The sequence below is a fragment of the Bidens hawaiensis genome, unplaced genomic scaffold, assembly GCF_021521415.1.
Source record: "Bidens hawaiensis isolate Kalapana, Puna unplaced genomic scaffold, B.hawaiensis_p1.1 tig00005152_1, whole genome shotgun sequence".
Lineage (NCBI taxonomy): Eukaryota > Viridiplantae > Streptophyta > Magnoliopsida > Asterales > Asteraceae > Bidens > Bidens hawaiensis.
Window position 1 is genome coordinate 1536865 of NW_027491329.1, and position 23243 is coordinate 1560107.

At 38.4% G+C, this 23243-nt stretch overlaps 1 protein-coding gene across 1 annotated transcript; it reads left to right on the forward strand.

The window, feature by feature from the left end:
• Window positions 1–234: 234 nt before the first annotated feature.
• LOC143629098 (uncharacterized) lies at window positions 235–684 on the forward strand. The gene has a single exon (XM_077098460.1). The coding sequence runs from the start codon at window positions 235–237 to the stop codon at window positions 682–684; it is 450 nt and encodes a 149-aa protein (XP_076954575.1).
• The last annotated feature ends 22559 nt before the right edge of the window (window positions 685–23243 follow it).

The following is a 23243-nucleotide window of genomic DNA, read 5'->3' on the forward strand; positions in this document are numbered from 1 at the left end:
GACGTTGTATAACGTGAATCATCGAATTGCTACTCCGTATCATCCACAAACAAGTGGACAAGTTGAAGTGTCCAACCGACAAATTAAGGAAATATTGATGAAGACTGTGCGAGTTGATAGAAAATATTGGTCGGTAAAGTTGGATGATGCACTATGAGTGTATCGAACTACTTACAAAACACCCATAGGAACAACTCCTTACCGGTTGGTTTATGGGAAAGGATGTCATTTGCCATGGAGTTGGCTCACCGGGCATTGTGGGCCACTAAGAGTGTAAATATGGATTATAATGAAGCCGGTGAGTTGAGGAAGTTGAAGTTGGCTGAGTTAGAGGAGATAAGGGACGAGGCTTATGAATGCGCATCGGCATACAAAGATAAGCTGAAAAAAGTTCGTGATGCCAAATTGAGAAATCGAGTTTTTAAAGAAGGGCAAAAAGTTTGTTTATATAACTCACGGCTTAGGCTTTTTCCCGGAAAGTTGAAGAGCAAATGGATGGGTCCGTATGTTATAATAAGAGTGGGTAAGTTTGGTGATGTAGAAATTGAAGACTTGCATAATCAAACAAGACAAATTGTGAAGGGACACCAACTTAAACCATACTTAGAGGGTAAGGACATTAACATGTGTGAAGTGGACAAGGTAGGCTACTTGTTACGGTTGCCTGAGGAAACAACCAATTAAATGGTCGAGGTTTGGTTAGTGTACATTAGGCGTTGTGTAAATTATTTTTTGTTTATTTATTTTGTTAGTTTTTATTGCTCACCTCAAGGAATGGATCTTACCCAAGTGTGGGAAAGATGACATAGGTATCTTTGACATGTGTTGAGGACAATGCTGGGTTTCGTGAGGGGGGTAAGGTATTTTAACTTGGTAACCGTGTTTTAGTAAAAAAAATTCCAGATAGAATAGAACCCGTCTTTTTTCATAGTCTAGTCAAAAGAAGAGTTTGATCCTGCATCAGAAGGAACGCTAGCTATATGCTTAACACATGCAAGTCGAATGGGGAGCTGGGCAGAAGGAAAAGAGGCTCCTAGGGTTTATGAGAATCTATATAAGATCTCGTCTAAAGGCAGGGGTGAGCTTTCTCACTATACAATGTAAAAAAAGGACCAACGACGATGAAGGAGGAGTAGGAGCTAGCTTTCATTGAAGTAGGGGCGGAATCAAAGCGAATCAATTCTGAGTTCATGCCACGACGATCTATATGGAAGGGAAGTTTGATGCATTCCTGTTGAGAATGAAGAAGAAGAGATATCTTCTTTACAGTCTCCACCCGTAAGCTAAGGTGGACCTAATATTGTTACGCTAGCAACCCTCTGTTTACGGTGGGATGATTACGCCAAAGAATCCTACCGTAAGCTACGGTGGCCACCGTAGCTTACGGTGGCCTCTGTAGGGTCGGCGTGCAGCGCATGGTATATATAAAAAATATATATATAAAATATATTTTAAAAATTCGAAAATCAAAGAGAATTTCCACCCACATAAACTGTTATCTTTTTCCTTCTTTCATTTACATCACTATCATCATCCATTCTTCCTCTCTACCAAACCCTAGCCTCATCATCCTAACTCCCTCAATTCTTAACCAAAATCAACGTTTTTCAGGTCTAACTTGACTAGATATTCGCAAGGAATCACTTCCTTTGCTCGGTTTTCATCAGTCTTAACTTTTTTGGGTTCGATTTTCGACATTTTTGGTCCAAAAATTTTGAACAAGATGGGTTTTGCAAGTGATTAGGAATTAGTGTGATTAGAAGGTTTAATTCGACTTAAAGGTATGTTTTTCTTTAATCATTTGCCACAAATTTCATAGGTTAAGATTTCACGGTGGAACATTGCTTACACTTGCTTGTTGAATGTTAGAAAGTTTGATGTTAGTTTGAAATTGGTTTTATGGTTGTGGATAGGGTATGTAAAAATAAAGTTTTGACAAGATTTTGAAAGTGGAATATGTCATAGTTTAAACGAAATGTTATCAAAATTTTGTGAAAAATTAATTGTTTATGATATTCGATATATTCACAACCATAGAAACAAGCAAGTGTGGTAATGCACAAGGAGATGATTGCTACCTTGGTAAATGTTTGTCATTGCGTTTAGATGGGACGTTCGAGCAAAGATAAAGGAAAGGGGATTGCAGGTTCTGCTAGCAACACCGTCGCTGAACAAGCAAAAATGAGGAGGTTAGAAGAACAAGAAAAGGAGGTTCATTATGTTAAACCTGATTGGACCCATGGGCCATTAACAGATCATGAGATGTGGTGGCTACCAGAGTTATTTCACGAGAAGATGAATAAGTTGACAAAGAAGTATGACGGATTTGTTTGTGAGAAAGTGGTCTCGGAACGGGAATTCGGCCCATTTGATGTATTTGATCGGTTCAAAGCATCAGGTTGGGAAGCAGCCCTCAAGTGTTATGATCATAATGATAAGTATGCTTTCATCAAAGAGATTAAAGAATGGGTAGCAACTTTGAGGTGTCCATTGTTTAATAAACCCTCAGCAATGAAGCTCATAGGAACAGTCAACAACATTGATGTAACTATATCTTTTGTAATGTTGAGGCAAATTGCAAGATTTGATAATAAACCTTAGCACAGTTACGTGTATCCAAACTTGTATGACTTGTATTTCCAACTAGAAAAGCATCCAACTTGGGACACCATGTTGGAAGCGTTGTTTTTGCCCGATAAGCATAGTGGGAAGTTGTTAAGGAAGAATTTGAAGATTGAGCCAAAGATGCTGCTTATTATTTGTCTACACAACGTCATGCCAAGAAGAGGGGATATGCAAGAAGTTTGGTATATCGAGGTACCAATCTTATACGCCTTAATGCATGGAGGGCCCCTTGTTTCATTCGGTATCTAGTACTTAATAATATTTGGTTGTGTCTGAATAATGTGAGTAGGAAGATTATCCCGCATTGTCGGTTGATTACCGCGCTGTTGATGCGATTTGGTGTTAGTTGGGATAATGATGTAGGGTTTGGAAAGAAACACAAGCCATTCAAGGTGACGAAGCTAGGGGTCGGTTGGGAATATCGAGAAAGTGACAGGTACCACATGTTAAAAAGCGAGGTTCAAAGATGGAGAGCTTTGAAAGTTGATGCTAGACCATTAGGACTGGGGGAAGAGGATGAAGTAGAAAGTGAAGATGAAGAGGATGAAAGTGGGGAAGATGATTATGAGGATGAGCCTTGTAAGCGGGTTGCGATGGACACCGAAGGAGCAGGTGGTAGTTCAGGTGTTCATGGGCAGAGATACTTCAGTTCTGATTTTACGGGTCCTGGATCATTTGACTATTCAAGTCAAAGGTTTGATCCAAATTGGGCCCACCATGGGAGCATGCACGATGTAATAGTCAACTTGAGACCAGCACTGTTTTCTCAGTGGCCCGAGTCAACTCGAGCAACATATGATCACCAAACTTTCATGGGCGCAAGCATGGAACGGGCTCACAAGCAATTGTATGATTGCCAAGAAGTGTGGAACCAGACCCACGCTTATGCTGAACAACGTGAAATCAATCATAGGTGGGAGGATGATCGTCAAAGGCGAATACATGAGGCATGGCATTCGGGGCAAACTATGGTGGCGGACCCACCGATCGTCGACTACACCACGTTGCCTCCGTATGACGGTACTGTGAATTATCGCATGCCACAATTGCATCATTCAGAATGGTTGGATCAGCGACAAACTAAAGGTTCAGGTCAAGCTAGTGGAGAAGGTCAAGCCAGTGGTGATGATGAAGGAGCATATGGATTTGGAGAGTTCACGGACGTGATGACGTCCATCTTTGGACCACCGCAACCGGGCTATTATTAAGCTTCGTCGGCAGCGAATCAGGTGTTCCCTTGTACATTTCTATATTTTATTTTATGCTCAAGTTTGGGTTTGGGAGGTTGGGTGGTGTTATGAAAAATTTAGATTTAAGGGATGTGTTTGTTGGTGGTGTTTAAAATAAAAAAAAACTTTTGATATCCTAAATAACCTACATTGAGGACAATGTATCTCAAGTGTGGGAATGAGGGATGAAAAATTTGAAAATTTTTTTTTTGTTGTTTGAAGTGTTTGGGTTAAGATTGAGGTCCTTTATCATGGTCAGGTTCTTTTGTATGATTATGGCTTAGTAACAGGGTACGAGTTATGTTAAATTTCTAGCCAAAGGTGACATGTTTTGAGTTAGTTATCTCATGTAATAGGCTTCGTTTGAGATTTGAGGTGCATATATTAGTGAGATGGACAATGTGACCTTCCTTGTTAGAGCATATGACATCTTCTTATTGCATCCATGCTCGACACCAATGTGCTCGGATCACTTGTGCTCGGATCACTTGACTGAAACTCGAATGATCAATTCGTTTGCTCGATTGGCAATCCGTACTCGATAGAAGAACACTCTTGCTCGTTGAAGTGTAGCTTGCTCGAAGCCTTCAACACTTAGAATAATTCACTGAAATAACTTCTAAAAGACCATGCTAGAGGTAGTAAACCATGCTCGATGATCCAAGCTTGCTCGTAGTCCATACTTAGCCGATTTCTTGAGGAGGTTGAGAATATTCCAACCTTCCTTTGCAAATATCCGACTCAACAATCTCCCCTTAGATTGGAACAAGCTCAGATTCACCAAAACATACCTGCATAAAGTTACACATGTATTAAATTTCTAAGATAATCAATTTAAGCACAATCATCATTACATTACATAAGGGAATTCTGCCACATGGGCGTTACATATCAAGTTTAAATTACATGTCAAAAGACTAAAAATACATCAGACAAAAATAACAAAAACACAGAAAGATAAACAGGAATAAGTTTAGATCATTCATGAGCATCCTGGTATCTTCTTCCTTGGCTCCTTTCAACAGCTTTCTTCTTCTTAAGTCTTACCAAGGTAGCCTTTTGCTTAAACATTTCAAGCTCAACTCCATCATTGGAATCAAGAGGAACTTCTGTATCAACAATGTCTTCAAGGTCTTGGATATGAATGAAACGTAAGTCTTCATCATATTCCACAACAACAATAGTTCCCTATTATAAGTTTCTCAATGATACATGGTCATTCTTTTTGTTGTAGGTGAGATGAGCAATCTTTCCATTTTGCTGAACTTGTGAGTTTGGCTCACTCATCTCCCTTCTCATGGCCAAGCATTCCTTTAAAGTTCTTTTTTATAAGCTGGAACTGCTTGCCTTTTGAGTTTCCTTTTTCTTTGCTTCCCATAGAGAGAGTTCTGATAGATGTACTTCACTTATCCTCTTTCTTCGTCTTTCCTTCTCTGCTTCATTGTGGGCTTCTCTCCTTTTCTAATTAAGGAATGGAAATCCTTTTTCAGCTTGTTCTTTTAAGAATTTTGATAGGTCATTCCTTTGTTAGCCAGCAAATTGTTTTCTTTGTTGATGATCAAGTAAGTCCAGTTGAGCCATCTTTTGCAGTTGTTCCCTTGAAAATTTCCTGAAGTCATCTCTGAAAATAATGAGAGTCTCTTCACCATCTTTAGTGATTACCCTCAAGGTTCTTGATCGTTTATCAAAGAAGAGATGTGTGGGCAAATTCAAGTTTCTTGGTGGAGCAGCAGGCCTCACAATCTCTGATCTGACTACAAGTCTACCAGACCTTGTAGGAGGGTCTTTCTTTGCATTTTCCCTCTCAGACTCTTCAAAACAACTCCGGATAGTCTCATCAGTCTGCATTATGAGTTTTCCCAAATTTGCACCTCTTTTACAAAGAATGCTTATCATTTCAGGTCTCTCTTCTTCTTGTTTTCTCAACTTGGCAGCCAATACTTCTCTTTCAGTTTCCAAAAATTGCCTTTGCTCTCTATGATATATGTCAAGTAATTGCTCATGAGGCATGCTATCAAACTCAGCTTCCGTCATCCCCTTTCCCATTACAACATCTTTCAGTCTCTGCACTCTTTGGGGGTCATTGAACCATTCAACTACCTCTGCCTTTTTCTTCTTGGCCTCTTCCCTCTCCTTCTGTAACTGCATTCTTAATTTTCTCTCCCTTCCACAATCTGCAGTGCACTTGGTGTCTTTATAGGAGTCCTTGACCATTTTTACTTTCTTCTTCAATTCTTCAAGAGATAGGTCAATTAGAGAGTTGTAATTGAATCCATGTAGTTGCAGAAACTTGATATCTTTGTGTTTGCTTTTTATCTCTTCTTAGTTTCTCTCATCACGAGCCTCTTTTTCAAGTCTTTTCTTACTTCTCTTGGCCTCTTTAAACACATTCTTTCCTTCATCCTTTTACTTTTTCACTTTGTCTACATAGTCTGCAACATCATCGACAAGAGCATTCTTGTACATCCTATCAAACATGTCAAATGATTGCAGATTGAGATAGGCAGGTCTGTGTCTGGCTCTCAGCATAAAGTCCCTTTTTGATTCTCTGTTTCTCCAGCCTTCAGCCTCTTTTGCAATGTTTTCTTTGGACATCCTTTGCAGGTATTTCGGTTCATATTTGAGGCTTAAGAGATAGGCTTCATCTTCCTTTCCTTTGTATTCAGCCTACTTTTCTCTTTCTTCCTCTTCATTAAGTTCCATGTGTTCATCAAGATTGTGCAGGGCTCCAATCATGGGTTCTTCAGTTTGAATTATCTGTGGCCCTTCAACAATCTTGGGTTGTGTTTCCCTTCTCTTATAAACTTTCCTCACAGACTTTTGTCTCTTGGCTTTAGGGGTCTCAGTTTCTTTGTTTCCTTTCTTTTCATGGACCCCCTACCTTAGGCTCTAGCTCAGTTACAACTGGTTCAGTTCCCATAGGCTCATCAGTAACTTTGGCAGGTTCATCATCAATTACTTCTTCAACTTTGGGTAATGTGATATGAGGCTCATTATCAATGACTTCTTCAACTCTTGGCTCTAGTTTATCATTTATGAGCAAATGGCTAGCCTTCCAGTGTTCTTCTCATTCTGTTGCTTGAGCCCTTTTAGCCGCTGCCACAGTCTCTGGTGCATACTCACCTGGATTCAGGAGAATGTTATAGTAAGTTCTGAGCATGACCAGTTGAGCAATGAATTTTACATATGTGTTCCATGGCATTTTTGGTCCTTCATCCTTTTCAGGTTCTTCTCTAACACCCAGATCAAATTCAGTTTGAGTTTCAGGTTCAGGCTCAGGTTGTGCATGCCCGGGCTCATCATGAGTTTGTGCTATTGGAGTTTGTTCTTCATATTGTTTCCTTTTCAATTTCTTCATAGCTGCCCCTATAGCCTCATCAGCCAGCTTTTTCAAATTTTCTTCTTGTGCTTCTTTCTTCTTCATGGCAATTAGTGCCTCTAATACTTCCTGTTCAATTTCTTCCTCTTCTTCCACCATTTTCATTTTCTCCTTGTCTTCATTCATGAATCTAATTATTGTCTGCACAGATCCCACCTCAGCTATGTCAGGGTCATTGACCTCATTCCTCTCAAGTATATCTTCTTCTGAGATTATTCTTTGAGCAGCTTTTGGTTGTAGGTCTTCTTCTGTAAGAGCGACCCCCTTTCCCTTTAGTTTCTTTTCTCAATTCGTTCAGGGGTCACTTCTATATCTTCTGACTCCCCCTCATCCAATGCATTTCCCACATATTCTTCATTTATCATTTCCAAAGCATTGGAGGTTCCCACTTAGCTTCTTCCTCACTGGCCTCATCATAATGTTCATTTATCAGTTTTAGAGCATCTGCTTCTTGATTGATATTCTCTCCCTATTTTGGTGCACCTGAGGTCTTCTCAACCTCAGTCTATTCTAGGGTTTGAATCCTGAGTAAAGCTTGCTGTAGAGTTTACTCTAGGGCCAGGTTCTTCTTCTCCAGAAAAGCATTTTTCTTTTTCAACATTAGATTCTCAAACTCCAAATCAGCATTTTCATTTATGAGAGTATAGACATTTGGGCTTGAAGGTGGTGTCTCTTGAGTGGGTCTAAAGTCAGGTTCAGATAGTGGATCAGGTGAAGATGATTCAGGTGATGGCACAGTGTAAGAGACATTTGTAGCATGAGCAGGTTCATGTAAAGGTGAAGTTGGTGGTGTAAGAATATGTGTTTGTTGAATAGATTAATCTGGTGGTGACATGAGTGGAGAGCAAGTAATTAGTTCTTGGATTGGCGAAATAGGTGGTGTTGGGAATGTTGTGTCTTGAATGGGTTCAGGACTGGAATTTATTGGTTCTGCTGTGGCAGGGGATGATTGAGTTGTATCATGGGAAGGTTCTGATCCAAGAGAGGATGTGTCAGTAGTGTCTTCAACAGGATCAGGTGACTCAGGTGGTGTTATTCTTTGAATAGTGTCAGTCACATTGGAGACTATGTTTGCAAAAAATGTATCATCATCTTGGTGTTCAGTTGTCATTCCACTGAAACCCACAGCTGGTTCCTCTACATTATAAGCTTCATTGGCCAGTTGTGCCACAACAGGCTCATCTATTACTTATTCTGCCTGCGGCTCAACGACAATAAGTTCCCCTTCTGCACCATCATTGTTATCATGCTGATCATCATCATCACTATCAGAATCTTCCTCACTCTCCTCCTCCTCCTCATCCTCACTCTATACAGGTGAAGCTGGTACGTCCATTGCTTCAATATTCGGATCAAGCACCCAAGGTAAGATGTCCCATTTGTTATTCTCATTAAATTGACTCCTTGCTTCTTTGATTCTCTTGTAAATATCTGGATCTTGCAGCCTCAAATGTTCTCCTGTCAGATTCAGCGCTTGCAAGGATCGATTAATCAAAATTTATAGGAATCTTGGATACATTAGAAATCTTTGATGTACTTCTTTCTCAGCATTTGCGACCAAACCATTGAATATGAATCTTGAAAAATTGAATGGTTGTCTAAACAAAATTGCCACTGTCATTGATGCAAGTTCCCTGTTTAATAACGTCCACGTTCCTTTTCTTGGAGATAAGGATTGAATTACATGATGTATCAAAAATCTGTTTTTCAATGGAAAGCTTCCCTTTTGGAATTGACCTTCATGTATACCACCCTGATAGCCAAGTAATTCTTGGCAAATACTCAATAATCTTTGGGTAGAATAGAGAAGCTGCTGTTGATGATTGTCATTGAGGTGCAGAGCTTCTCGTATGGAGGCTTCGATTATCTCAATATCCTGATTCAACACTGAAGCTTCGATTCTTCTCCCATTGATATCATTTACATATGTAGTTGAGCTCCAGAAATCGGTGATATGATTCTTGTATATTGTTGGATTTTCAGTCAGCGCCACCCGTAAATTAGAGTTGTTGAGAAAGTTGATGATAAACTCCAACTCTCTGTTTTCATTGTCGACCTCCAACCGGGCACACATATTATGTTTGGGTTCAAACTTCATGGCCATAAATTCTGCAAAATAACGAAATAATCAGTGCGCATAAAAACAGAATCAATAGCGGCAAGTTAGTAAAAGAAGAAAATTCGTCTTCAGTAACCTGTTCCGTAGTAGTTTGCGAACCTACATACATCAAACAAATAGTTAGTGAGTGGTTCAATAGAAACCCTAATTTCGATGCTCGGAGACACGATGACGATAATCGATATCTTACCAAGGTCGAAACAGAGCTAATGGCTACTATCGAACAATAATTAAGCACAATCGAGAGATTTCAAGCAGCTGGAGACGCACGAGCAAGGAGGTAGTGAGGATTTAGGTTGAGAGGGAAATGAAAATGTTTGGAAAATTTTCTAAGTCCCCCTTTTATACCTAATGTTTGGACAGTACAGCATAGATTTGTCGTCTAGTGCACACCAGATGTCATTTAATTTGAATTTAAAATTTAATGTACCATCCTTGCTCGAGCATATATCCAAATTCTCTGGCTCCCAGTATACTCGAAAGTACTATCTCAAGTATGCTCGAAAGCAGACTTAGCATATTTATTAGTTGATTCCTGGTCTGCTCGAGATAGACCTGTGCTCGAGTATTTGCCTTAACCAAATTTTCATCAACTTTCACACAGATCATACTCGAAAATACTTAGAAAAATATTCAATCACCCAATTGTACTCGAAACACATCCAAATCATCAACCCTACTCGAACATACTTAGAAAGATATTCTTTGGTTACCTATGCTCGGCAAGTCAAACCTAAGTGTCTAGTCAATGTTCGAACTACTTAGCAGAATCGAACATTCCAATTTCGTGCTCGTTAGTCCAAGCTTAAACATCTAGCATACTCTCATGCTCGACAATACTTAGAAAGATCTATCACGACTTAGCTTGTGCTTGAATTACAAACATGCTCGAAAAAGACAACTCATGCTCGAGAACACTTAGAGAGATATATCAAGACAAAATCTGTGCTCGAAACATACACATGTGAAGAAAACAAGAATCTGTGCTTGAATTACTTAGAGAAATTCACGGCAGATAATAATGTGCTCGAGAATCATGATCTGTGTTCGAATGACTTAGAAGATATTTCACTACATATCATTGTGCTCGAAGAGCAACAGTTTGTCAATATCAGGCACAGAAGCATGCTCGAAACACTTAGAGAACACATCTAACATATAGAACATTCTCAAAAACAGTTTTGTCAAAACAGTTCACAGTTTGTCAAGTAAAACATGTCTGTACAAGTTAACACACATTGTCACACACCTAACATTTTGCATAAACCTTCAAACTCATTGAGAATAATCTTTTAGACACTATGTTGACATGAGCCTTTAGTTTAAAGTGAGCTAAGAAATCAGATTTCGGTTAATATTTCAAACAAAACAATTTATGAAAGATCTCAACATGGGATCATACTATTTAATTACCTTCACAACACTTCATGGCTGGCATTATTGTGACCTAGTTCAGGTTAACAGTGTAGATGAACTTTTCATGATTGTCATTGTTTTCAGTGATATTTTTAGGGTTCAATTAAGTGCCAAAGTTTGTATGGTCAACACTTTAGATCTAGTTTGTCCCTAATCTCTTCTCAAGGCTTATTTAGCTTTTTTCAAGTCACCCCAAATTGACTTCAACCCCCTGATGCATTGGTCAAAATATTTTTGTATATTTGAGCAGTTTATTCAAAAGCAGACTTTTTAAGGTTGAACGTCATGCCATCCGGACTTACATGCCTTACATTCAGGATGTTTAGGACTTATTTGAATGCCCCACCCTTGTAGTTTCCTTGGAGCCCCTTTAAGTCTGAATAGTTTTATAAATGTGTAATTTTCATATGTAGCATATATATATATATTGTTTTTTTATAGTAGCATACATTACTTACTGCTCAATTATTCATTAAAAAGGTTTTGGTGACCAATACATCAACAGGCTTGTGTATGACCGGATAATTACCTTTCTGCCCTTCATTTGAAAAGATGTGTAAGAGAAAAGTTTTGATTTTCAAATGTATCCCCACATCAAACCTAGCAGTTTCATTATGTTTATATCACTTAGACAAATAATTACCATAGAAATTTATCAGACAATGTCAATGACTGAATTTTGGTCTGATAAGCCTACAATCAATGTGTTAGTTTAATCAATCAGTTTTCAATCGTTTCCCAAAGGTTGGATTCTATTTCTATCACAAAACTTTTCCAAGCTTCTATAAAGCTTGCAACTGAATAATCTTATCATTTCCCATACCAAAAACTGTCTGTTAAGTAAAAATCATATTAATTGTTTCAAAATCACTTTCTTTGAAAAACATCATTCTGCATTTGATTTTGAAAAACAATTTTTCATTTAGGAACATATGACTTACACAGCAATTAAAATTCACACAATCAGCATACTCATATAGTCTTGAATAATCTTTCACTCGAGCATATATGAATCTCGTCGAGCAAGTCAGTGTCTATTATTACAATGCATGTGTTCGAAGTACTTAGAAAATATTCTAGACTAAATTTTGTGCTCGAGCAACAGACATGTGCTCGAAATACTTATAAAGTTTTTCAATACATGTGTCTGTGCTCGAACAACAGAAGCATGTCATCTATGCTCGAAATACTTATAAAAGTTTTTCAACTGTGCTCGAAGAGCAACAAAGACAATTTTAAGCATAGATTCATACTCGAAACATTTAAATCACTCAAAATAAACAAATTTTAAATTTCAAACATTCACATTCATCCAGGATGAATGATTTGTTCATGTAAGCACACTCATTCACATTTGAAACAAGTCTATCTTGCATTGATCATTACAAATCAACTTGATTCAAGCATTTCAACATTTAGACTTAAATACATGCATGTCTACATCAAAAGATAGTCAGTAATCTCACACATAATATCATTAAATCCTCACACAATCAGTCTATAAGCATGCACACACATCAGACACACAAAAGCATAATTAGTAAGCATGTGTCACACAGTTAAACAAACATGAGGTGATCATTAAGCAGATTTTCAGTTTGAGTGTCTCACCTAATCATGCAATCAAAAACAGTGAGAAATAAGCAGATAGTCAATTAGCAACTCACATAAGCATATTTCATCAATTAGACTTCATCAGCATTAATCATTCCTACGCATTTTAATAGAAAATGAAACCTGATTTTGTCTAATGGTTTGGTGAATAAATCAGCAAAATTATCAGTTATATCTACCCTTTTCATTTCTATTAGCCCTTTTTCATTGCAGTATCTAATGAAATGAAGCCTAATTTCTATATGCTTAGTTTTTGAATGTTGGACTGGATTCTTAACTTGAACATGGCAGCAGTGTTATCAATGTAAATAGGAGTAAGTAAGAAATTCAGACCATAGTCCAACAGTTGGTTTTGGATCCATAGAACCTGTACACAGCAGGTAGATGCAACAATGTACTCAGCTTCTGCAGTTGAGATTGACACTGTGGTCTGCTTCTTGCATCGCCATGACACCAACCTATTCCCTAAGAATTGGCATCCTCCCGATGTAGACTTCCTACTCATGTTGCAGCCATCATAGTCACTATCAGTAAAAGCAGTTAGGTCAAAGGAGCTGTTCTTTGGATACCATATACCCAAGTCTAGTTTTCCTTTCAAGTATCTGAAGATCTTCTTCACAGCTAACATGTGAGACACTTTGGGGTTTGCTTGAAATTTTGCACATACACAAACTGCATACATGATATCTGGCCTTGAAGCTGTTAAATACATCAATGATCTGATCTTGGCCCTATACTCATGTTGATCAACAGGCTCTCCCTTTTCATCTGCTACCATATTCTCATGTGTGTCCTTTGGAGTGGACACTATCTTGTAGTCTTGGTACTTGAATTTGTTTAGTATTTTTGGAACATACTTGGATTGATTGATGAAGATACCATCTGCCTTATGCTGTACTTGCGATCCAAGGAAGAAGTTCATTTCTCCCATAGAACTCATTTTGTATTTTGACTTCATCACTTGTTCAAAGTCTTTACACACTTGTTCATTTGTTAAACCAAATATGATGTCATCAACATACACTTGTACAAGCAGTAGTTCTTTCTTCCATCTTTTTGTAAAACAATGTCTTGTCAATAGCTCCACGACAGAAACCATTATCCAACAGGTGATTTGATAGCTCATCATACCAAGCTCTAGGAGCTTGATGTAGTCCATACAGTGCTTTGCTCAGCTTGTACACTTTGTTTGGATGAATTGGATCTTCAAATCCTGGTGGTTGAGTCACATAAATTTCTTCATTAATCTTCCCATTCAGAAACACAGACTTAACATCTAATTGATAGACTTTGACGTTCATGGATACTGCGTATGCTAAGAAGATTATGATGGCTTCTAATCTAGCAAATATAAAGACATATGTTTGCCCTTTCAGAAGAACTTCTTGTCACTCTCTCATGCAAGTCACCAATAAAATTTTCTGCAGGATGAATTTTTCAATAGAGGTAGTTTGAACAATTTGACATGCTAATACTTCTGATTCAAGATTTATCATATTCACATCAGAAGTTTCATTCTTAGGTTCTTCTTCAGATTCAGGAGGAACTTGGTTTGGAGCGTTTGCAGATGTGGATGCTTCATTATTTTCAATCTGAAGAGAATCAAACAATGACTGGAATCTGTCCCCAAATCTCTCTGTCTCTTCAGGTTGACTCTGCATTGGTTCACTTTCCATTTCACTTGGACCTTCATTAGACACTTAAATTGCAGCTTCTTTGTCACTGATCTCCATCTCATTTGATCTATTGTTGCTTCTTTCAAAGTTGAATTCTTTCTCTCCTGATGCAATAGATGACCACAACTTGTCCAGATCAATCTGCTTATGCTTCCCTTTCTCTTCAATACTTGTTCTGAACATGTTGTCATCCATGTCTTCATTGTAGGTCTTGAATGATTTAATCATCTTTTCCAGATCAAACAGCCACTTGGGTCTTTCAACATTATTAAAATGATTTTTATTGAAGATTATATCTGAGGACTCAATGACCACCATGTGCTCCTTGACATAAACTCTGTAAGCCTTTGATTGAGATGAATAGCCCACAAAGAAACATTCCAAATATTTTGATTGGAATTTGTTAAGATAGTCCTTTGTGTTCAGCAGTGGGCATTTACATCGAAATGGCTTCAAGAACTTCACATAAGGTTTTCTTTTGAAGATTATCTCATATGGAGTCTTGTTCAAAAGAACCCTGTTCTGCACATAGCATGCAGTGTTGATAGCTTCTGCCCAGAATGTCACAGGTAAGTTTGCATCAGCTATCATGGTTCTTGTAGCTTCAATTAGTGTTCTGTTTCTTCTTTCTGCAACACCATTCTGCTCAAGGGTTCTTGGAGCACTATATTATTGAAAGATCCCTTTAGAAGTGCATAATTCTTCCATAAATCCATTCTTGAATTCTGTTTCATTGTCACTTCTAAGTAATTTTGCCTTCTTCTCAAGTTGATTCTCCATTTTCAGTACATAAGTCTTGATAAACTCTGGAGTCTCATCTTTGCTTCCCATGAAGAAGACCCATGTAAACCTTGAAAAATCATCAGTTATAACCAGATAGAATCTCTTTTTCCTAATGCTTGGAACACTTAAAAGACCAAACAGATCCATGTGAAGTAATTCCAACACCTCATAAATTGAATTTATCAGTTTTCTCTTATGTGAGGATTTATGTTGTTTTCCTTTGAGACATGAGGATCATTTTTCTTCTAATTTGAACTCTCTAGTAGGAAGTCCCACAACATGCTCACCTTTCACCAGTTTATCCATGTTTTTGAGATTGACATGGCACATCTTCCTATGCCATAGTTTTGTTTCATTATCAGTGGCTTTAGAAACAAAGCATGAGCCACCTCTAGAGATTGCATTTTTCATTCTCAGCTCATAGAGGTTCCCATTTCTTGGAGCCATCATCATTATCATTTCTGGTGGAATGACAAATTCAAGCTTCAAGATTAAGCAATGTTCATCATTGAAGGCAACCTTGTATCCTTTATCACATACTTGAGAAATGCTAAGTAAATTATATTGTAGTCCTTCAACATGCAGCACATTCTCAAAAGATACTTTGTCATTTGTAAGAGTGCCTCTTCCAACAATTTTTCCTCCATTCTCATCACTCCTAAAGACAACTGGTCCTTCAAACTTTCTTTCATAATTCACAAGTGCTTCCCTGTCACAGGTCATATGTCGGGAACATCCACTATCCAAGTACCATATATCATTTCCATTCAGGGACTATTCCTGCATACATATATACACAAAGATCAGTTACATTCTGATCTACAAACTGTATCAGTTTGTAAGTCAGTGTCAATTTGAGATTTAAAAGTAGTTGGAACTGGATCTTCATATATTGTTTCACATGATTCATCTGAATCAGATTCAGATTCAACTGTGACTTGATGCTTTCTTCTATTTTGTCAATCACACAGTCTTTCCAGTTGTTTATTTCTTGTTTAGTCTTCCATTGATATCCCCTTTGCTCAAATCCTTGTTTCAGGAGAAATTTTTCATCTCCATTCAGAACACCATGTCTCATCTTTGATTTTCCTTTGTCACTTGACCGGTTTCCCTTGACAGTCTTGTCTGATGCCTTTGATTCTTCATTAATCTTCAGAACAGACTTCAACCTCTTTTCCAATGTCAACCTGTGATCCTCATCATCAGATGGATTCTTTTCTCCATTCAAATACCTTTCATATATTTCCTTGTATCTTTTCATGTCAAATCCACAGACAATGTCAGGTACTTCAAATGTTTCTTCCACAACCCAACATGAATCAGTGTGATGTCCATAGGCATCACACTTCTTGCACCATACTCTAGCAAAGCTTCCCATATCTTCAAGCAGTTGCTTGTCCTTGATTCTGTCACTGGGCTTTGGAAAGTCAAAACCTAAAGAGGTCTTTGGACATAGAGAATTTGTGAAATCCATTTTGATTGGCTTGTTCACATCAGGAACTTGAGGGTACTTCTCTTTGACAAAGTTGATCTTCTTCAGTTTAGTTGGAGTGCTTGAGGAGCTTGCTTCTTGATCAGCTACACACCTTCTTATTGGAACATATTCAACATCTCCAATGTCAAAGGCTTATGGTTGGAAAACACTGGATAAATGGGAGGATGTTGATCATATGAGTAGCTTTCCATTGTAACATCCAACTTTTGTTAAATAATACGTAATAAAAAGTTTGTTATTAACTGTGTGTCGTTAAGTTAGTCGTGTGTTAAGTATTTGGATAATATTGGGAGTAGGAATTGGGAATGGGTGGTGGGACCCATGAAACCCCCCTCTATATATACCCAACTACTTCTTCCTTTTTTTTTCTTTTCTCATCCAAACACACAAACACACACACACACTCAAGAAACACACACATACTCTCTCTCTAGCACTCGGATTTAAAATTCAAGCCAAAGAAGGGTGGAATCTCGTGTTTAACATCGTCAAGCAACAAGAATCACGTCCAGATCTACGTATTGTCCAGATCTGAACTCGAACCCGAAGCAAAAAGGTAGGTTTCGGTTTAAATGGTTAAGTTTTATGGTTAGAATCGTCATGCAAACAGATATAATGATATATCGGGTTGTAAAATGTAAGAAAAATATAAACTTGGTAAGTTATAACCTCTTGGGTACACTAAGATGAAAAGGTGGCGTTGGACTATGAGAGATATGGGTTCAGGATCAGGTGCATGGGGTCAGAATGTGTCAGAAGATGGCTTTAAAATGGTAAAATCAATAATTTCGCATCGCATGACCATGCGAAGCAAAAAAGCATGCGACGCGAAAAAGTTCCATGCGAAGCAAAAAAGCATGCGAAGCGAAACAGTTCCATGCGAAGCGAAAAAGTTATGCGAAGAGAAATTCCATGCATGCGAAGCGAAATTTTTCCATGCGAAATTTTATAAAGTACTGTTAATGAAAATAAATTTTTTCCGAGCTCAACCCCAACCAGGGGTGCTGCCCCTTGGACCCTGCTAGGGGCTACCACCCCTAAACCCCGCTACCAGGGGCGCTGCCCCCGGACCCCTGTTAGTTGAGGGTTTCATAAATTTAGATGTAGGAAGTAGTGGTAATAGATAATTGACACGCGTAATATATTGTACAGTTAGCCATGCACAACTAAAGAAGGGAATTACCATTAACGGCGAGAGAAATCGACTCCAGGTGAGTTCTAGCCCCATTTCTCTTTGAAATGTTTTCGGGGCTGTGTGCATACTCCTATGTGATAGTTAATACATTTATTTAATGGATAAGTGTATGATACGTGTATGACTATGTATTGAATGTTATTACCATATAATGATAGTATGAATGAGCATGTGTGTATATATATATTATTATGTACACGAGACAGGTATGCTGGTATGGGTACTCGAGGCAGAAAGGACCAGGCCCTTATAATATCTGTGATGTTAGGGACTAGACCTTTATAATATCTGTGATGTTAGGGACCAGACCCTTATAATATCTATGATGTTTAAGATAGACTAGCTTATGGTATACCATAGGGTTGTATGAAAGAAAGTATGTAACTACGTATGCATGTAAGTAAGGTATGAATACGCATCTTCGGATACGTATAAGTAAGGATGTGAATGTATTGTATGCTAATTGATTTTCTAGAACTCACTCAGCGTAGCTGACTTTTAGTATGCACGCAGGCAAATAGGTTGAGGCAGCTGGCTTAAGGAGGGACACAGGGCATGGACTGAAGAGACTGGCATCCATGATGAAGTGTTATGACTGTTTTAATTAATTATTTATGAAAAGACAATTTGTATGTTAAGACAAGAATGAATGTTTTGTAATGTGATGTTTGAAGTTTTTAATTATTCCGCGAAGTTTTTAATTTACTCTGATTTTAGAACTGTGTTTATGAGTAAATCCAACACCAAAGTAGGGTTACCGGGAACGGGGCCTTATATCCATGGTTCACCGACTTTGCGAACTATCTTGCAGACGTGTACTCCCGAAGATGCCTTACCAGCGAAAGAAGAAATTCTTTGCTGATGTCAAGTTTTACCTTTGGGACGACCCGTATCTCTTTCGTATAGGTGCTGACCAGTTGATCAAGAGGTGTGTTGATGTTAAGGAGGGATGGCAGATTCTGAACCATTGCCATGTAGGACTGACAGGAGGTCACCACGGTGCAAATTTGACAGCGAAGAAGGTCTTTGATTGTGGTTTTTATTGGCCTTCGATTTTTAAGGATGCGCACGCGTTCGTTACAAGTTGTGATCGTTGCCAGCGGGTCGGCAACATCTCGTCGCGAAATGAAATGCCCCAAAATGATATTCAGGTTTGTGAGGTTTTCGATGTGTGGGGCATTGATTTCATGGGACGGTTTCCATCTTCGCGTGGGAACAAGTACATACTCGTGGCGGTTGATTATGTTTCGAAATGGGTTGAGGCCAAGGCCTTACCCACGAATGATGCTCAAGTTGTAGTCCGTTTTCTCAAGAGCCTTTTTGCTCGTTTTTGGTGTCCCGAAGGCATTGATTAGTGATAGAGGTACTCACTTCTGCAAAGTGCAGATGGAGAAGGCAGTGCGACTCTATGGGGTCACCCATCGGCTTGCGACCGCCTACCACCCACAGACTAGTGGGTAGGTGGAAATGAGTAATCGGGGGGATCAAACGTATTCTCGAGAAAACAGTTGGTTCGAATCATCGGGATTGGTCCGACAAGTTGGATGATGCGTTGTGGGCCTTTCGTACAGCCTACAAAACTCCGACCTATTCCAAACCGTTTCGGATGATTTATGGGAAGGCCTGTCACCTGCTTGTTGAGTTGGAGCATCGTGCTTCGTGGGCCCTACAGATGGTCAATCTTGATATGTCCGCCATGGAAGGCATTCGTTTCCACCAGTTGCACGAGTTAGAGGAGCTGAGAGATCACGCTTACGCGCAGTCGTTTAGGTATAAGGAGCAGACGAAGGAACTGCACTATTGAAAGTTGAAGGGAACAAGCAGTTCAAGTGTGGGGATTTGGTCTTACTGTATAATTCCCGGTTGAGGTTATTCCCGGGAAAGTTGAGATCCCAATCGTCGGGACCGTTGACGGTCACTAAGGTTTTCCTGTATGGCACTGTTGAGATAGTGGATAAAAGCGGGAAATTTAAGGTGAACGGTCATAGACTGAATCACTACATTGGCGAGCTGATGGCTGATCAGACTGTCGAGGTATTCTACCTTGACTCGCTCTCCGAGACGTAGACGTGCTGGATGCATCACTCAGGAGACTGGCCAAGTTGTAGAGTTTGTATATCTATTATTTGTTTGTGCTATCTGTTTTATATATTTTTGTCTATTTCAGGATGTTCCAAAATGAAACCGCTCGTACTCAATCTCCATTTGAATCGGTCGATTTTCGGGGTGTTCTATTATTAAAAAAAATCATAAAAACCAAAAACACAAAAATACGTTTATTTCTTTATGTTTTTGTTTTCTGTTTTGTACGCCGCTACATGCAAGCGAGTTTGAGTTTTTGCAGGTTATATTATGCGAATGGTAGCTACGATGGCATTTTGGAACAGGTTCTCCCGAGGTTACGGCCGCGAATGAAATGCTATACGGTCGCTTGGTTGCTACTCAGCTATTGAAGATTCTACACACAAACCAGGGGAGTAACCCATTATTTGTTTTATTCTTGTATATTATATTTTTGTTTTTGTTTTATCTTTATTTTATTTTATTTTATTTCTTTTCCTTGTTCTCATCGAGGACGATTTCGTTCTAAGTGTGGGGATGGGATTTATTTTACTTAGTTGTAGAAAATTGTTTTTAAAAAAAAATAGAAAAATTTGAAAATATTGTCCCTTGAAACTTGTTTTCTCTACGTTAAACAGGAAATGATATTATTACCGAGTCGTGTTTGTTTTATAACTTCTTGGTGTTTTCAAAAGTATATATATAATAAATAAGAACAGTGCCCATTAGACCCGCACGTAGTGTATTGTAACCTAGCGGTTTAGACTCAGTGTTCGATGTGCTGGTAGGCTCAGCCTCCAAGAATGAAAAGACGGTTTGGTTGTTGACTTAACTATAGAAAATGGGATGAAAGGTCGGGTCATACTCAAGCCTTATGTTTAGTTTGATCGTAAAAATTAAAAATTTTTTAGAAATCGGAATAGCCTAATCATACGATGCTTAGGTAGGTTTAACGTTAGGGTATGCCTAAGTAGCTTGTGATATAAACATAAATTTCATACTTCTAGTTTTAGTGGTTAACGCTTCATAGGCGTATGGTTTTATAACCTTAAATCATATACTGATGGGATGCTCCGGGGTTCGAAGACCATGGGTCTTTATACGATATATCATCTGGGTATTCATAATTGGATTCATGAATATTAAAAGAGCTCAAAGAGCAAACCAGCAGTTTATCTGCCAAACATAAGTCATTAAACATGATCACCTCGTACTTCAAAGTACAAATACACTACTGACTTGATCATCCACGCTGTTAGTCATATGGTGTCCCCTTGTTCGCGCCCTATTACCATTAAGAAATGGGCCACAAAGGACACGTCATATGTTACAGAAAAATTTGTGCATACTCACCCATGGAAATGGACTTTGGGGTATTGCTTGATAACGGGGGTATGTCATGTAGCGGGGAACACTCACTAGTTAATTACTTAAACATACATTAATCATATCTAATGGCTGCTAGGTAGACCCTAATGCTTAAGCTTAGGTGGATAAACAATACCCTTGATTGTCTTTAGCTATTCTTATAAATGGTACAACATGTTTTGATCAACTAGATATAAGATTTAAGTCAAATTGGGGTGGCTCGGGTCCGGTATGGTTCTTAATTTGTGAGCAATGTTGCAAAAGTCGCTAGGCGGACCCTAGGCGGTCGACTGGGGAGTTGGGAGTAGTCGGAGTATTCGGGGAGTACTCGGACATAGTAATTATAATGAAAATTATTTTTTGGACATTATATATTTGTCAAAATAAGCATAATTCACGTCAAAAGGGCACTCCAATTGACTCAGCAACTTTTGAGTGACTTTTAACTTACTTTTAGAGAACTCTAGCCTTCCTAACCCGACTTTGACCGCCTAGGCCGACTTTTTTTCCGACTTTTTGCCGGCTTTTAGAAATTCCTAGCCCGACTAGCCCGACTTTTGACCGCCTAGCCCGACTAGTCCGACTTTTGACCAACTTTGACCGCCTCCGACTAATCCAGGCCGACTTGGAAAAAGTCTCCATGGTAGGGGTCCGAGGACCCACTAGTCGCCGACTAGTCGGCCTTGGAATCCGACTTTTACAACACTGATTGTGGGTCCCACTTAGTCATACAAACTGATAAAATTGTCACGCCTTATTTGCCTCGGTAGGTATTGGGGGCATGGGTTTAAGCGGACCGCAATACCGGCAATCGACTTGATCTAGCTTATTAGGTGAAAGTTGAAAATTGGACGGAAATATTCGGGTAAAGGGTCACGTGTTCTAATAATTTTAATAAATAATAATAGTAATAATAATAATAATAATAATAAATAAATAAATAAAACCAAGAGTTGTCGGTTAAACTCGGTTATGATCCTGTGTAGAATTCTTTTTCAGGGACGAAAAAGTCTTAAGTGTGGGGATATTCTTACGGTAGCCACCGTAAGCTACCGTAGGAGTCTAGCGTAGGATGCTTACCATAGACAGACAATCCCCACCGTAAACATTTTTGGCCACCGTAAGCTACGATAGCCTTACGGTAGGACCTGCGCGCTGGTGGCGGTTACAACTCGCAAAAAATGCTATAGTTGGATTTTGAGATACTTTTCATGTCATTCCATTCTAGACAATTGTTTTGGGTGATTTGGGTGCTTGAGAACAGGTTTTTGAGCATTTCTAATTGAAGATTAAAACTATCATATTGGATTGTTTCGGATTAAACATTGAATCGATGATGCAAATCATGTGTGGCTAATCTTGTGGTGTTTCACCTGGGATGTAAGGTTAATTACAAAACACTTTATGTTAATTGTTCTTGAATTTGGATTGATTATCTACTTGTTTGTGATTTGTATGATCATGGTGTTATGTGATTGTTTGTAAGTTATCTATATTGTTTAAACCTAGTTTCAATCCATACGTTCTTGGTGTCGTTGACAATTGAGATTTAGTGGAAAGAATTAGGGTTAGTCATATTGATTGATTATTGAGTAACAACCTCGCGTTAAAGAAATCCGAGTACTTAGTTCTTGATTAATCACAAACATTTGCATATTCACAAAACCAAAATAGTATGGTTTATCCATTGAATTTTAACAAGAGTGTTGAGTAATAACCTGAACCCCAAGAGGAATGCTTGCTTAATCAATTGTTTATAACTTTTGTATTAGTTTATTTTAGTTCTTAAAATCAAATCAAAATCAACTTGAAGATTACTTTTGTCATTTACTTTTATATTAATTTAATTGCTAAGCTAATTGATTAACACACATTCCACACACTCCTTGTGTTCGATACCCATTTACCACTATCTATTTAGTTAATTGGATTAAATTTGAGTGGAACTTCGACTTCACGTCACACCACCCTTTACCAAGACCACACTTCGGCATAATTGTAGAAGTCGTCTCAGCTCATCCACTTCTGAAATCGTATAAGGCGTTCTAGCCTAATTCCACAATCGCAAATGACACCATCCACCATGCAAAGACGATCCAAAATTGAACACCCTTAATGTCTTTCCAATACAAACAGTAACATAAGTTTACTACGGAGGGGATCCTCTTGAATTCAAAGCTCTAACCAAAATAAACTATTAGAGCATTCATTGCCTATTTCCTATCATATATCCATATATATTATATAATTACAATAAAAAATCACTACATGATCTCTATACTG